Raw genomic sequence first — 16,340 nt, forward strand, 5'->3', positions numbered from 1 at the left:
CTGATATACCATACAGTTTAATAGTACATAATTTTGAGTAATTTAGAATAAGTGCTTTTGATATTATTCTAGAATTTTTCCTATTTTAGAAAAATAGTGTCATAAAAAGTCGATTAAAAAATATAATTACAAAAGCTTCAAGGATACCACTACCAGGGCAAGATTGGAATAGAAATTCCAATTTAGAATTCGTTATATATTTCATATAATATTTTGAGAACACTTGATATCGTATTAAACATTCATGATTATGTCTAAATCCCCTGTTGACTGTGCTGGCGTATTTTAAAAAGAAAATCGCTAGGCTTTACAACGAGCTTTGCAAAGATGATTGATTACAACTGGAGCATAGTCAACGAAATTGCGTCCGTCAACACGAAAACATTCTGAATTTATAAGAAATTCCTCGAGAGATTCGTAGCACCTGAAATGGTGTTAAGTTGAAATTAGTAATACATTAAATACAACGTGTGTCCCAGAACTCAACGTCAAGCTAAAACGGGGAGATAGTGTTGCCCATAACTATCATGAGAAAATGATAAAAAAACACGTGCATGTCATCGTGCTTTATAGCAAATTGCTTAAACTTTCCGAACCATAATGAAATAATTAATTAGTTTAATTTTTTTTTTGGAAATTAAAAAAAAAACAAAAAAAATTCTTTCCCCCAAAGGCAATCGCACAAGCAGAAAGTTTTCTGCAAGTATTTAAATCGGTTGCTTTAGTTCTCTCAGTATCTCCTATATTTTGCATATTTAACTCCACATACATTTTTTACATACAAATATACACACACATACACACATGCATTTTTTCTGAGGTTTGCCAAAATGTTCAGAAACCTCTCAAACGTGAATATATGCAAAGCTCTTCATTTTCGATTTTCGGCCTATTACTATATCTTAATATTTACGTATTGTGAAAATTATGAGCTTTTATGTGCAACCTAGAGCTTTGGTAAAAATGTGTCTATTTTTCGATCTTTTTGGTTATTTTTTGTTAATTTCATACATTTAAGCTTTGGGTCCATAATCGTGAATAATATTTTTTGGACCATAGTTGAAAATAGAGACACAATTACCCCATGTTTTCAAAAATTAAGACTTTTTTAAACCATGAGTTTAAAATTATCAAAATTTTTTGACTTTGAGAGGCCTCATTTAAAAAAAAATCACAAAAGCATTTAATCAGGATTATCTCCTACATAAAGATGGAAAAATTGCCATACGATCTGAAACAAAATGTCCAAAAAAGGAGATATTTTATTGGAGATAAACTATTTAAAGGCATAAAGGCCAGCATATCGTCTTAAAAAATGAAGTATATTTTGATAGGAAATAAATATATGCACACAAAAAATTAATCAGGATTGTAAAAAGGTAAAAGACTGTAATTGAATACTGGGACACTCTGTATCTCAGAACTCAACGTTAAGCTGAAACAGGGTAATAGTGTTAATCATGTAAAAATTAGAGTTAAACTCACGTAGTGTGAAAATTATGAGCTTTTGGATGCAACCTAGAGCTTTCGTAAAAATATGTCTATAATTTTGGTTATTTTTGGCAATTTTGTAATTTTAAGCTTTGGATAATTGTGAATACTATCTCTTGATAGTTAAAAATAGTGACACAGTTAAACTTTAGTGTAGGCAAGTATCATCAAAAGTTGGCGCATTTAATCAGGATTGTAAAATGGTAAAAGACTTGATAGTTCTTAGTAAAAAAGAATCTTGTAAATAAAAATTAAGTATAAAAATAACTCGCAAACTAATATAATTTTATCGCATCAAATAAATTAATTTTAAAGAACCTTCTCCTCTTAACACCTGTTTTACAAAATGACCTACATATTTCATTTCCACTAACTCCTAAGCCAGATGGTAGCATGTGAGCGCTGGAGAAAATTAAATGCTAAGAAAGATTGTGTGGCAGTAAACAATTTAGCCCAAGTCCTTGCGTAAAATGAATCACCGTCATTTCTGTTAACTTTTTCATTATAATTCTTTTCTTTTGCTTTCGTCGGCGACACAATAGACGACAAAATTGCAAGATGATATATTGTCACAGGCTGTTTTGGCGAGGTAGATATTGAGATTACGAATATTTTTCAAATTTAATCCACAAAGGGAGAGAATGATTGTGGGATTATATTTTAAACTAAAAATATCGATCTGATTTTTGCTCAATTTATGGGTAATGGAATTATTTTCAAAATTATACCTCAAGATATTGTTTTATTGGCTATAGTATTCATTATTATAATTGATGTTTGTATTAAAGTTTAATTAAATCATAACTAGTGGTATATGGCATCGTGTCTTAAGGCAAATTGCTGGAACTTTCCGCACTGTAACAAAATGTTCGAGGAATATTCATTGCTTTCAAATAGATTATTATAAATAGTAAAACATTATTAATTATTTGTATTTAATTATTTATTTAAAGTTTACAAGTGAGCTTTAGATATACAAAAAAAAATTAGAAAAAAATTGGAATATTTTTTCCCAAAAGCTATTGTTTTGACAACAAAAGCAGAAAGCTTTTTCAACCATGCAAATTCGGTGCTTAGTTCTCTCAAAAATGCTATTCTTTGTACATTTAGCTTTGTATTTTTTAAATGGCTGGACCTGCCTTTGCCAAAAACCAATCACCACTTCTCCCTATTAATATGAATCGAATGTTTTTTGAATCATTCTAATCGGTTGATCCGTGCGACCAAAACCGTGGACAAAAAATTGTATCCATACATACACACACACACACATACACACAAATCCATTTTTTCTGAGGTATGCCAAAATATTCAAAAACCTCTGAAAGATATGCAACAATTTTCATTTTAGATTTTTGGTCCATTACTATAACTTACCAAGTTCATAATATGCAGAATTTGTTTTCATGGGCATTTAAAATTCTATCATATTTTTATTTGTAAAATCATTCAGTGAATTATTGAAGTTTATTATGTAAAATAGGCGCACAAATATTTTTTAAAGTACAATTTATTTTTTACTATATTCTCGACTTTTTCATTTACAATCCTGAAAATGATTTTTTTAGATAGGTACTTATATATTAAAATTTTATTTTTCTAAACTATATATATGCATTTATATTATATTATATTATATTATATTATATTATATATACATAAAGATATATATATATATATATATATATATATATATATATATGTACAATAAATATGTATGTATATATGTATGTATGTATGTATGTATGTATATTAGTTACTCTTTCAAGAAATGTAGTTACCTCAACCTGTCACTCGCAATTCCCTGCAAGTTGAATTGGTTTCGAAAATTATTCCCTCAGAATTAATTCCGATATGAACTTTATAGAAAACCTACGACAAAACTTTTAAATGAAAATTGCAATCCATTACCTATCGTTCCTATTGAAGAAAGTTCGATTGGATATTCTGATAAATGAAAAAGCCATGAAGACAATGGAACGGAAGAAGTTGAGATGAAATACGATAATATTCTGGATGATATATTAAGCAGATCTTTAGTATTCGAGATTTATATAAGTTTTAAAGTCGGTTAGTTGATGAATAATACGCGGCTGAAGAAGTTTTGATCTCTGAGTAATACGACTGAGGATATCTCACAAATTACTTTCGAAACTTCGTTTCTAATTTGTTTTATTAAAATTTTAATTTCACTCGAGGGAAATTATGAATTTAATACCTGTGAGGTATTCCACGGCTCATATTGAGGACGGAGATTTACTAAATTAGTAAAGTTACAACTTCGTGGTTTTGTAACGTAAAGCTTGAATCTTTTAGTAAGCATTTCTTTGAGCTACGTTGGGACAGAAGTAGGTCAGTGATAACTATAGTTGATTCTTAGACATAAAAGCAATTTTAGATGTCATATCAGTCATGTTTTGTTGTTTTAATTATAATTGAAAATTTCATTTATAGAATGAGTAATATTAAGATTAACTAATGGTGTATGGCATCATGCCTTGAGGCAAATAGCTGAAACTTCCCGTATTGTAATATTCAAGGAATATTACATATATATTTATAAGTACTTGTAACTTCGTTCATTATTTTTATTTTATAGACAAAGTATAAGAGCTTATGAATTGGACGACGACGTTTATATATGTTTGTATGAAAAGTAAATAAACAAGACTTGATCAATCGAATTAATTTTTTTTTCTGAGGTATTCCAAAATATTCAGAAACCTCTGAAACGTGAAGATATGTAAAAATTTACATTTTCGATTTTTGGACGATCATAATAATTTACCCTACGGGAAGTTAATTATATGGTAACAAATGTCCAATTTAAATTTAAGCAAATATCAAATAATCGATAACATCTATCAAACAAACAATTATCAAACAAACTACGATCTATACATATATTTACTAACATCCTTGATAATTCAACATTACAGAAATTTGTATATTCGCTATTTTTTAAAAATTATCAGCAGTTTTTCTTACAGGCAGAGTTGCTCTTTTATTTTTAATTTTTGATGCAAGTCAATTATAGCTTAAATAACAAAATTAAAAATTTTAATCTAAACATATATTGTTAAACATAATAATCAACTAGTTGTGAGCGGCAATTTAAGGCAATTTGCTTTTCTATATGTGTACTTAGTCGGTAGAAATTGAAGCTTAGTTAGCTATTTAGACAAAAATTTTACCGGTATATTGTATGGACACGTGCTTGTATGCCCTAAAATTGTAGTTTATTATTTTAAATTTACAATTTTTCTCAAACTTTGATGAATTTTTAACATTAAACTATTTGTCGTAGGGCCGTAACATTTTAGTACGTTTTTTAAGACCATGGTTTCTATTGCCAAAAAAGGTTCATAAAAATTGGCTATTTTTTTTCAACAGTTAATTTTAAGAGAACGGCTTGGTAGATTTTTAGTTTTTACTGAAAACACAGGCCAACAAAGAAAATGGTGCAAAGGATTTTAATGCTGTTTATAAGTATATTTGGGGCGATGATTTCAAAAATGACATTGTTCTTTTTCTATGAGCTTTAGTTTTCAAGATATGATATATATGATATGTAAGGAATGAAAGTACAAAATAGTAATACAATTCAAAATGTAATTTTAATGAGATATACCTACTCGTACATACAAACTTATGAGATCCCATCGGCCTTAGTTGGGACATTAGTTGACACTGTGAAAAATTCTTTTCCGTGACGACTTAAAATGGACCTGGTTTCGGCAACTTTTTTCCAAGTTCCAGACTAGACCTGATACAAAAAAATGGTTTGCAGATTTGAAATCAGTGCAAACAAAAAAAAATTTTGTAGGGCAGTCAAATTAATCAATTAAATTCTCAAATATTTTTCAAACTACTTATAAAATCTGCTATTATATGAATTAAAGTGAACAGCACGTGCTTATATATCCTAAATGCGTAGCCCATTATTTTAACGAATTCATATAATTTTAATTTTAATTTTTTAGGTCTTTTAATTTTTAGGTCTATTTTAGGGATTTTGTTCAAACTAATAAAGGCGAGATACATCAAATAGCTTTAAAATTTGTAAAATTGATGCATGCGTTTCGGCTGACATACACACACAGAAAAATGCTTTTTCCAAATTTGATCTCAAATGATTCAGAATGATTTAAAATATCAAGAAAACAGTAATTCAGATTTTCTGGCTTACATATAAACTTTTCCTGCGGCAAATTAATTAAAACTTATTTGTAAAAATATGTAGTACGCTCATATTAATTATGTATCTACCTAGTATAGTTGATTAAATTAACGTATGATTATTAATTACAGGTGGTGTTGTAGTTTAATTGTCGTATCCCTAATATGTGGACATTGTTTCGCGTTGCGATGTGATCGTACGCCTGATGGTAGTACAGCGCCTCGCCTGCCGGCTGATGGGCGGTTCAGATTGCGCATCCTGGGCAGTCCTGATAAATACTCACCAGGCGAAATTTATACAGGTCAGTGATATATAAAAATTATAGATTCATGGGCATCACATCTGTCTTTGTTCATTCTGATTTATATTTGGAGACCAGGGGTGGAGTCGAAATCTAATAATAAACTAAAAATAAAATTCTCTTCTTATAAATAACTTTCCTAAAAGCATTGTAATAAAAATGTATTATTAATTATATAATTAACCCGCAGCATTTGCTGAACCTTTACAATATTGTCTCATCTTAATTTATATCTCAAAAGCTATGAGACTATTATTATGAGCTTTTCCTACTGGTGTGTATCTTAAAAGCTTATGGTAAAGTAATACATCTCAGGGCGTAATTACAGGATACGATATCTTTCCGCGCTCGCTGATATTGTTTGATTGCGCATGTAAACCATTTCGCCGGAGATGAAATATCGCGCCGAGATAAGAAGAAATTTAATTAAAATTTCAAAGCCGAATCTTTGCACTGATATTGCAAACAACATTAAGAGGTCGTGATTAATGAGCGTGTTCAGGTTGACGAAAAAATAAAAATATAATTTTTAAAGATGGTGTAAGAGGAAAGCAATCCTCCTTTTGATAATATATAGGATTTTTTTTGCGAAGTTTAAATTTTGTGTTATACAATAATCAATACAATAATATTACTTGAAAACCCTTGAACAATTAATGTATCTAAATTGTTAATTCCATAAAAGCGCCCATAACGTAATAATTTCAAATGAAGGTACTCATGAAGCAAAAATATGTAAATATTAAAGCTTAATTTAGTTGACTCCCAATTGCAGGTAAATTTGAAATTGTATTTAATAAGTGCTAGGGAATGTAATACCGGTATACCGCCCGGTATTAATACATGTATCTACCTTGAAAATATCGGTATTTTCGGTATTTTTACATAAACGCTAGTTGATACTTATTATACTCGAGTTGAAATTTTTTGAAACTTGAAAATTCCTTAACCGCATAAATAGATATATTTTTAAGTGGTTCTATAGTATCTCAACTCATCATTAAACTGAATATTTATTGCTTTCCAAATTTCTTCATATCTTGTTCAAGTAAATAGAATCGGATCAATAAATAATGATGTTTATTTAATCTTATGTAAAAATGTAAAGGTTTTTCAATGCGACATCTGCGCCAAAATATTTTATATCATAAATACTCACAATCAACAAAATAAACATTACTACTGCATAATATTTATTTTTTCTGACTTTATACATATTGATCGTTATAATTACTAAATATATTTGCTTTTATTACAATCATAAAATATTATTTTACCTGAAACGTATCGCAGTTTGAAAATAATATAGAGTCATTATATTGTTTTAAGTAAAAATATTCAACAATTATGTTATTATTTCTCATGATAAGTATAGAAAAACTACTTTTTTGAAGTCTTTAAAATATTAAAAATAATGCTGATTTAACACATCTGATAAAGACATTGCAATTTATTATAATAATAGAATATGATCCTTAATGAGTTTTTGATCCTTTTTACTCATACATTTGATTTTGGTGAAAAGTACTCAATATACTCGATACTGATGAAAAATAGACTTACTGTTTTTTATTGTTTAGTTGTATATATAATTGTTTTATATTTATACAAGTAACTTTCATTTTTAAGATAGTTTAAGATAGTAAAACTACTTTTAGTTTACTGGTTTTACCGGTTCTAAAAGAGAAAATACTGAATACCGATAAGGATTTTTTTTATCGGTATTGCATCTCCTAATAAGTGCATTTTCAAAAATTTGATTGTAAATAGATCGTAATAAAATACTGAATCAATCTCATACAAATTACAAATAGTGTTTTAACTGAAGATATTAGGTGCAAATTTTTCAGTGGATGTGTTTCAATAATATATAACTATTTTCTTGAGATTGTTTAAATTTACCTTTGATTCTAATAAATTTAATCAAACTATAAGTATATTATATACAGAGTATCATTTATAAAATTATAATTTTCATCATATTATGCAAATATATAATTCTTATAAATTATATACACGGTCTTCTATCTGAACTAACAATAAGTTTATGATATCTTGATTCAAAAACTTGCACATGTTCCTACAGTTGTAGCTCTAACTTTTAATGCAAAAACTTCATGAGAAGAATATACTACCGTGCAAATAATTGTTTGTAGTGTCAGGTTTGCGGAATGAAACTTATGTAATACAACGCGCTTTGAAAATTTGCAGACGGGGAATAGATATCTACTGGAAATAAGGGAAAAGAGAGACATAGTAATGCACTTTTGAAAATGCGATATGTAATAGAAATATGTTAAAATTTAATGAATAATACGTTGCTAATTAAACAAGGTCTTTTAAAAAAAGTAGCAAACTAAGGTTTTTGGTTAAATACAAGCCTATGATCATTATAATACGTCATGTAAATTCTTATACGCGCAGAATTGATTTACAAGTAAAAGCCCCTATAGGTTTCTAATTACCTATAGTGGTTCTTCATATTCTAAAGTTACTTGTTTTAAATGAATTGTTAATGCTCCTTCTGGATCTATACCCAGTTAATTATTCCGATGACTGAACTGAAAGTACGGTAATCAATTACCGAGCACTCTATTCGCATTTACTCCTTGCAGCTGCGGTCTGATTTTCATTAACGATATTTATAATAGTCAGAAGTATCAATTACCAAGATATTTAATCAAGAGACATTTTCCCAGTACACTTTTTATTAAATCTGATACATTTACCCAAGTTCGTTATTTTATGTATACAGATTTAAGCCTGCAGTAAAATATGAATTATAAAAAAGTAATGTACTCTGAGCAAACTCTTCGTAGAATTTTTTGCACACATTCGTATATTTGCATAAACCATTCCGCTACTCGGCTGTGCTAACAAATCGCGAAAGAACGTTTGCTAACGAGCGAGCAAGAATCCAAAATCAACACGCTTTCGAAAATTTCCATGTTATCTGTAAAACTCTTGTCTGCGTTATTCATCGTTCGAAACACTTGAGATGATAATATTGTTTATACATAGGGAAAATGTTATTATTTCCAGGGTAAGATGGATAAATATTTAACGTTATGTAAATTGGCGCTTAATCTCTATGGAAAAATAAATCTTGGTTACTGAAAATTATTGCAGAGCTTTCCATCTCACTTTCAATATATATCTCATTTATAAAAATTTGTCAAACAACATTCGAAATGTAGAATGTTATCTATTTTCCAATAGTTTGTACCCAGCACGGTAAGCTTTTAATATAATTTGGGTGATTACCAAATATTTTAATGATGGGCTTATATCGTATGTGTTTATGTCATTACTTTCATACTTTGTACCCTTTAATGAATATTTTAATGAGTTGCATACACTCTACCTACTACTAAATATTTTAATGAAGGCTTTACGTCGTGTGGAATCATTTTAGAAGTTGCACATCATGTACTTGGGTACACCAGCAAAATTAATTTTTTTTAATAGATTTAAAAAAAATTACCTACATTCATACAAAGTATATACAATAATGGTTTAACTATAAATAAACTGTTTAATAGATAATACAACTAACGATATAAATAATATTGCTATATAAATTAATTAATTTAAGAAAGCTGTTGTAAATTAATAGATTTATTTGAGTAATATCTATTTGCTATTTTGTGTGCAATGCTTTCATTATTTATTTGTTGTTTTTAAATAATTTTTTTAAAAATAATATTTCTCGAAACTAAGTATGACCTGTATGATAAAAGTACATGGCGTCTCCACCGGAAAATTGAGCTTTAAAGCTCCGCATACGTAAAATTGATTTCTTTGAAAAATAAACATATTGAGTAATTTTTTCTGATGCTAAATGATTATTTTTTACTATATATTCTATTTTGTAATAAATATTATCAATTTAATCAATAAATGCAAACTGCAGACTTAACAAATCGATCAAAATTCGTTTTATCAACATAACTGAATTAATTCTTAAAAATATTATAGGTGTATAACCAGAACTAGATTTTGATTATGTAATCATCACTTTTTAAAAATTTACTTATTTTTTGTTGTAATACAATTCAACGTATGTTAGTGATTTAAATCTGAATCTTCTGTCACGCCTGAATATCACTTAAAAGCTTGCCAATTCCATTGCTGATAAATAGATGAGAATATTATCTAGTAATTAAATTTCCTTATATCGTTAGTATAAATAAGATGTCTAATCTCGTTTCCGCATCTCATTGTTACTGCCGTGCTATGGCAGTGCGATTATCCGTTCTTAATCAGACTTGCTCGGTAGCTGTCTTTTAGCATAAGGGCTGAGGGAAATTGAGAAAGGAAATTATACGTAAAGTAGTATACGTAAAATATACTTCTTGTTAATCATATTTATTATAGATTTTTCTTTTTTCTTTTTTACGCTTTGATTTTTAGCTTTTTGAGTGTATCAATTATTGCACAAATTTTATTAGTTAATACTATATAATAAAAGTCATAAATTTTATATAATAGTATAATGATGAATAGTATAATTTTATCATAGACGTCATTATTAAATTCGGTAAAAATTATTTTCTCAAAATGCACACTTACATATAATTGAAGAGTATAAACCGTTATGATGTCCCAATTCTTTCTCAATACATAAATCAAAGTTTGGGGAAAAAGAGTTATTAAAATCAAATTGAGAAAAATCTGCAATCTCATAAATAATAAATACTTTAAAATGTTTAAATAAAATTCCATGAAATTTCTGTTTACTTTCATATTGCACATTTTTAGAACCTCAGCTCGTACTTCCATATAGGTCAAGTGAAAAGCTAGTACATGATTTATGTTTTATTCATTGTGCCACCGTATTCTTTTGATTTTTAAAAGTAAAGTTTATAATGTTGCTTTTAACGGTATACTGATTATTCATGACTCATTTAGCATTCAATTCATTTTAAAAGAATAATAAATATAACAAAAGAATACTCTAAAACTCATCCTATAAAGGTAAAATAATACTCTTTCCAAGTAATATTACAATTTAGTTGATTTAATTTATTTCAATAGTTTTTTAATAAAGAATATTTCAAAAATATACGACTTTTTATACATAAAGCTTTTTTTATATATACTGCAGCATTTTTTGTGTTTTTGCATTCATTGCTAGTATTGAAAATCATCACGCAAACTGAAGAAATATCGCTGACTGGTGTCACATTCAGGCAAAATCCAATCAAATCACATATCACTCACACATCTAACATGATTTTGTGAACAGAAGCTTTCAAAGATATATGATTCATTGTATTTCGAATCTAATATGGAAATTTCATCAAAATTTATTGAGTTTCTACCGGCACATGATGTACGCGTGTATTGTGTTAAATAACTTTTTGTGAGAGGTTTTTTAAAATATCCATTTTAAATACATAATTTATAACTTTTTTATCATATTTTCATATATTCATATATTTTCATTAAAATTATTACTCCCAAGTATATTTGCAAAGAGCGGATAGGCAGATTGGCCACTCTCATAAAATATAAATGCAAATTTATACTGCATAAGCAACTGCCTCAGTCATTTATTAAGAAATACACAAATGTTATTGCAAGAGTAATATTGCTTTTTTATCTAATTTTATCGAAAAGCTCGTCTACAAATGTTTAGGATATGTGAAAACGTATTACTCCAGAAATAGAAAAAAATACTCTCAGCTTTTTTGTTATCTGAACCTGCTTGTTCTGCAAGTTCCTTTGACCTATAGAAACACAAGCTAATTGTACTCGTAGTCCGCCTTTACTCGTTTTCTATATAATGGGTTTGAAAATGTCTATTCCGAAAATAAGTTGAGTAAGAAGAATGTTACATAATGACGATGGAAAATACATATATTGAAATATAATTTGTTATGAAAAATGGATGAAAAATATTACACTATTAAATTTATGAGCGCTTGAATTATGTTACATATATTCAAATTTTTTGGTGTGGAATCTATAATGGTAATAATGACCTATATAATATAATAGATACAAGTGGCACTTTATTAAGTCATTGCAAGAACTCAATATGCGTAAACATTATATTGAATCAACAAGATCTGGATTAAAAATAAACAACGTTTAGTAGATATGTAATATCTTAAGATGTTCTATGAACTTCATTTTCATACTATGATTCATCAAAAACAAAATAATTTTAACAATTAATTCAGATAAAACTACTATGCCATTCTTCGCCAAAAACAAATCAGCCTGGTTCTCAAGTTTTACCCTTTAAAAATCAGTTCTGGATTTTTTTGCGAAAATGTTTGTGAAAAATATGATTTTTGTGTAAAGCTTCATTTAGTTCCATCTGGACCGTTACTAACAAATGAAAAACAGTGTGTTGTAGAAAACCATCTGGAACGAAGAATAAATCATGGTAAAATAATATTAAGTTTTTTTCCAAAATCGTTTCTACTATGATTTGCTTTTGAAGCGACACGTTCCGAAAATACGCCCCGATTCGGTTTTCAGCTTTGCGTTTCTTGTTACTCGGTCATCACAGCGAATTGAACTTTTTTGCTGCGAACACATGTGTCCTGCATTTGTCAGTCCAGTTGGAATAAAAATAATATGAAAAACTTTTCCATTCGTATATAATTTGCAGAAAAATATGTAGTTTTTAGCGGAAGTTCATTTGTTTATATGGGATAAACTTTACGACGTATTGTAATCATTTTGTTCCTTGTGTATGCTAGTAATTACATCTTTTGTAAAAATTTGAATAAAAGTGTGTAATATTACAATTATATTAATTTTGTACGTTCATTATGCGTATAAAATATAATTAGTATTAAATTTAGTAATTTTCATCACGAATATAAATATGAGTTAATCCAATATAAATTGCTGTTTGAATTCGACAGAGCTTTTCACGTAATAATGATGAATAATTCGTTTAATTTTCATACGAGCACATTTTATAAATCGTAATATTAAAATGAGTAATGTTTGAACCTATTCGATAATCAAACTAAAAACGTTTCTATTTCTATGATATATTGTCAGAGAAATTTATGTGTATGATCTATTAGATACTATTATTCTAATTTTTAATACTCTAACTTATTATCTCATTTTATAAATTAAATATATAGAAACACAGGGTGTGCCAAATTTTAGTTTGTTACTAGGTATTATTATTCTAATTTTTAATATTCTAACTAATCATCTCATTTTATAAATTTAATATGTATGAAACACAGGGTGTGATATGCGAAAATAATTATATAAAACTTGGTTTGGGTGGCATTTTGCCCCCAGGAAATTTATTAAGGGTGTGATATGTGAAAATAACTATATAAAATTTGGTTTGTGTGGCATTTTTTCACAAGGAAATTCAATCGATTAATCAGTAACAAATGAGATTTAGAACCTGCTAAGATTGTGAAGATATAATTTTGAAATTTTTACACGCCCAATTACTACGAAATTATGTGAACTTTTCCAAAATATATCATTTTCGTAATATATCAGGATATTTGTTAGGATGAATAAATTTTATCATAATACAAAGTTTCAAAAATGTCTTTAAAAATGCATTTTCTTGTATTTTCAAAACTGGTTCGGAATTTTTGGTTAAAACGTAAATAAAAACTTTTGTAATTTTTTGCTAATTATAAAGATACGATATCGAGATGAAATTGGCCATATAAAAATAGGTTCTCAATTTTTGAAATCGGTGTAGCATTTTTGAGAAAATTTTATTAACAGATAAAATTTAGACTCACATACTCGTACACTTATGTAGGCATTTATTGAAGAAATGGAGAGCAATTGTTATATATTTATATATATTATATTTTTTATTTCAATTTTATTTTGCAATCTGTATATATTATTATATTAAGCAGAGAATGAGATACCCCCTTTATTACATTAAGAGAAGATATCCCCAGTGGCGTATCTACTAAAGCTAATTAAGATATAATAATATAAAAAACTAAAAACAAAAGAAATAAAAACAATAAAATATAGTAACATGAAGTTTCCAGGTATTTTTCTTTTAGGTCTGGTCGGTTGTCCTTCCAGATGTACTTGACTTGCCAATTGGTTAGAATGGACGTCTATTCTGCTTTTATTACGAGCATAAACTTCAAAAACATTTTCTTATATGGAGTACTGCACTATATAGCATAGATTAGCAAAATCAATACTTCGCCACGATTTTCTCATAAATCTATATAATATATATTTATTTATCGTGTACCGAGGCGTATATCGAGTGCATTATTCATCCCAAACGATGCGTACGCCTCAGAATACATGGCCTTAATATTTCAACCTGAAATATCTGTACTTCCCAGATAGCATAACATACCGGTTTCCAATTTCCTTTATGTCGCATTATGATAAGTTAATCGATGGCTCATCTTAGTGCCAACGGCGTATTACTGAAGATTATATTCGGCCAATAAATATGGTTTACAATATCTTATTTCATAGAAGGAGAGTCAGAATGGGACAAGGACTTAGATTTAGTAAGATTATTTTATCAGCTTTTATAATAGGTTTCAATTAATAATTAATTAAACGAATAGCTGTAAGTGAAATTTTACCATATTTTTTTTTATCTTGATTCGAGGGTGCCAAAGTTAACTGGTTAATCCGAATCACTGTGCCAATACCAATTAGACGTCACTAGTATAATTTTGTATTATGCTTTGTAGTAGTAAATTTCACAAATATTTTGTGTGATTTGTTTATTTATAACCTCTAAAATATATACATTTATATAAAAATAATTTTGATCTCCACATGAGATCTATTTTTGTTTAACATAATATAATTCAGTCAGGGTAAGATATAACATCGGTGTTGCATTGACTTTATTATAATTTTTTTTTCTTATTTATTTATTATTTTGGCAATCAAGACTTAAAAAGTCATATAATACAAAATTGCTTTCTTAGGTAATAAAGAGAACAGTAAAATAAAGTAAACAATATACATAATAAGTAATAATAATTAAGAAACTAAATGAAAATTATAAAGTGAAGTAAAAATAAAAATATAAATTAAACAAAATTAGCGTGGTGAAAGGTGTTGCCGACATAGATTATAAAAATATGATTGCATTTTTATATACATCATTTTTATTTTATTAGATAATAGGAAAATATATTAAATTAAAATTGTACCTGGTTTTCTATCTAATTTTATTATAAAACTTATGTTTCAATCTTCCTATTTGATCAAGGTACCAAACTGTTAGTCTGTAAATATCCTGAAATAGCACCACCCTAAAAGTTGTCTCAAAACCTACATATGGTAGGGTGTACGTACCCTATGTAGGTTTGAGACAACTTTTAATACAAAATCATTATAAATCTAATATTATATCATTTTTATATTCCAATATTATATCAGTTTTTTTTTAAAAAAAGATGTATTTACTGGCATGCACAAGTTGTCTCAAAACCTACATATGGTAAGTGTGTACGTATCATATATAAGTTTTGGGACAACTTTGAGGGTGCTATTTTAGGGTATTTACAGACTACTTACAGCTGGATATTTCGAATTTTGAGATTCTTACCTAATTCAAATTTAAATGACTGGACTAAATTTGTATTATAAAGTCACCTAATTTATATTTATGGCTTTACTTAAATTACTTCACTGAAGCTTCGTCTATTACATCTATTGAGGGTCTAAGTCGTAATCGGTAAATTAGAATCGATTTTAGACCTCATCAAGGATAACGAAGGATTAAGTATGTGAAATTTATCCTGAGACTATCGTAAAGCAAATTTATAACGGATCAGCAAAGTTTATATCAGATCCAAATTATAAAAAAACTACTTTTTCAATATTTGTTTCTTATTAAATAATAAAAAAAATTAGTATATCAATATAGATACTATTTTTTTTAAATACTTTACAGATCTGCTGAATATTTTTTTTGTAAATAGAATATTTTATAAAAATTTTGAAGATATATTGTTACAAGTTTGTTATAATTTTGATTTATTTAATGAAACACCAGAACGTGCTTTTCTGCATATTTCGCTTCAACTCAATTAATAAATCAACAATGTTTATTTCTTCGAATTAAATTAAAAGACGATCAATTATCCCTTACTTGAATTAATTTTTAATTTGTGTCTTTATCTCCGAGCAAATTGCTTTTGGTGTTTGTATATTGTTTTATATTACGTTTTGCGCTTCATTGCACCCAATAACGTTTTTTTTCTTTCCATAATTATTTTTCTCGTCTATGCCGTGATTTAATAAAAAAGTTAAACGCTTTAATTACGTAACAAAGTTTATTCGAGATCGGAGTCGTGTCGTGATTCTATAAAGAAGCTTGAGATTTCTATTGACAAGTTGAAACGGAATATTTATTGG

General features: G+C 27.7%; 1 protein-coding gene across 1 annotated transcript in view; it reads right to left on the minus strand.

Moving 5' to 3' along the window:
• Nucleotides 1-300: 300 nt before the first annotated feature.
• LOC113373429 overlaps nt 301-16,340 on the minus strand; it is a 139,926-nt gene continuing 123,886 nt past the window's right edge. Inside the window, exon 4 of the mRNA XM_026613724.1 lies at nt 301-424. Within this exon, the coding sequence (XP_026469509.1) occupies nt 301-424 (124 nt within the window). The remainder of the gene's footprint in view (nt 425-16,340) is intronic.

Source organism: Ctenocephalides felis, unplaced genomic scaffold (genome assembly GCF_003426905.1).
Source record: "Ctenocephalides felis isolate EL2017-DRISC unplaced genomic scaffold, ASM342690v1 CF-g0.4_SCAFFOLD_01604, whole genome shotgun sequence".
Lineage (NCBI taxonomy): Eukaryota > Metazoa > Arthropoda > Insecta > Siphonaptera > Pulicidae > Ctenocephalides > Ctenocephalides felis.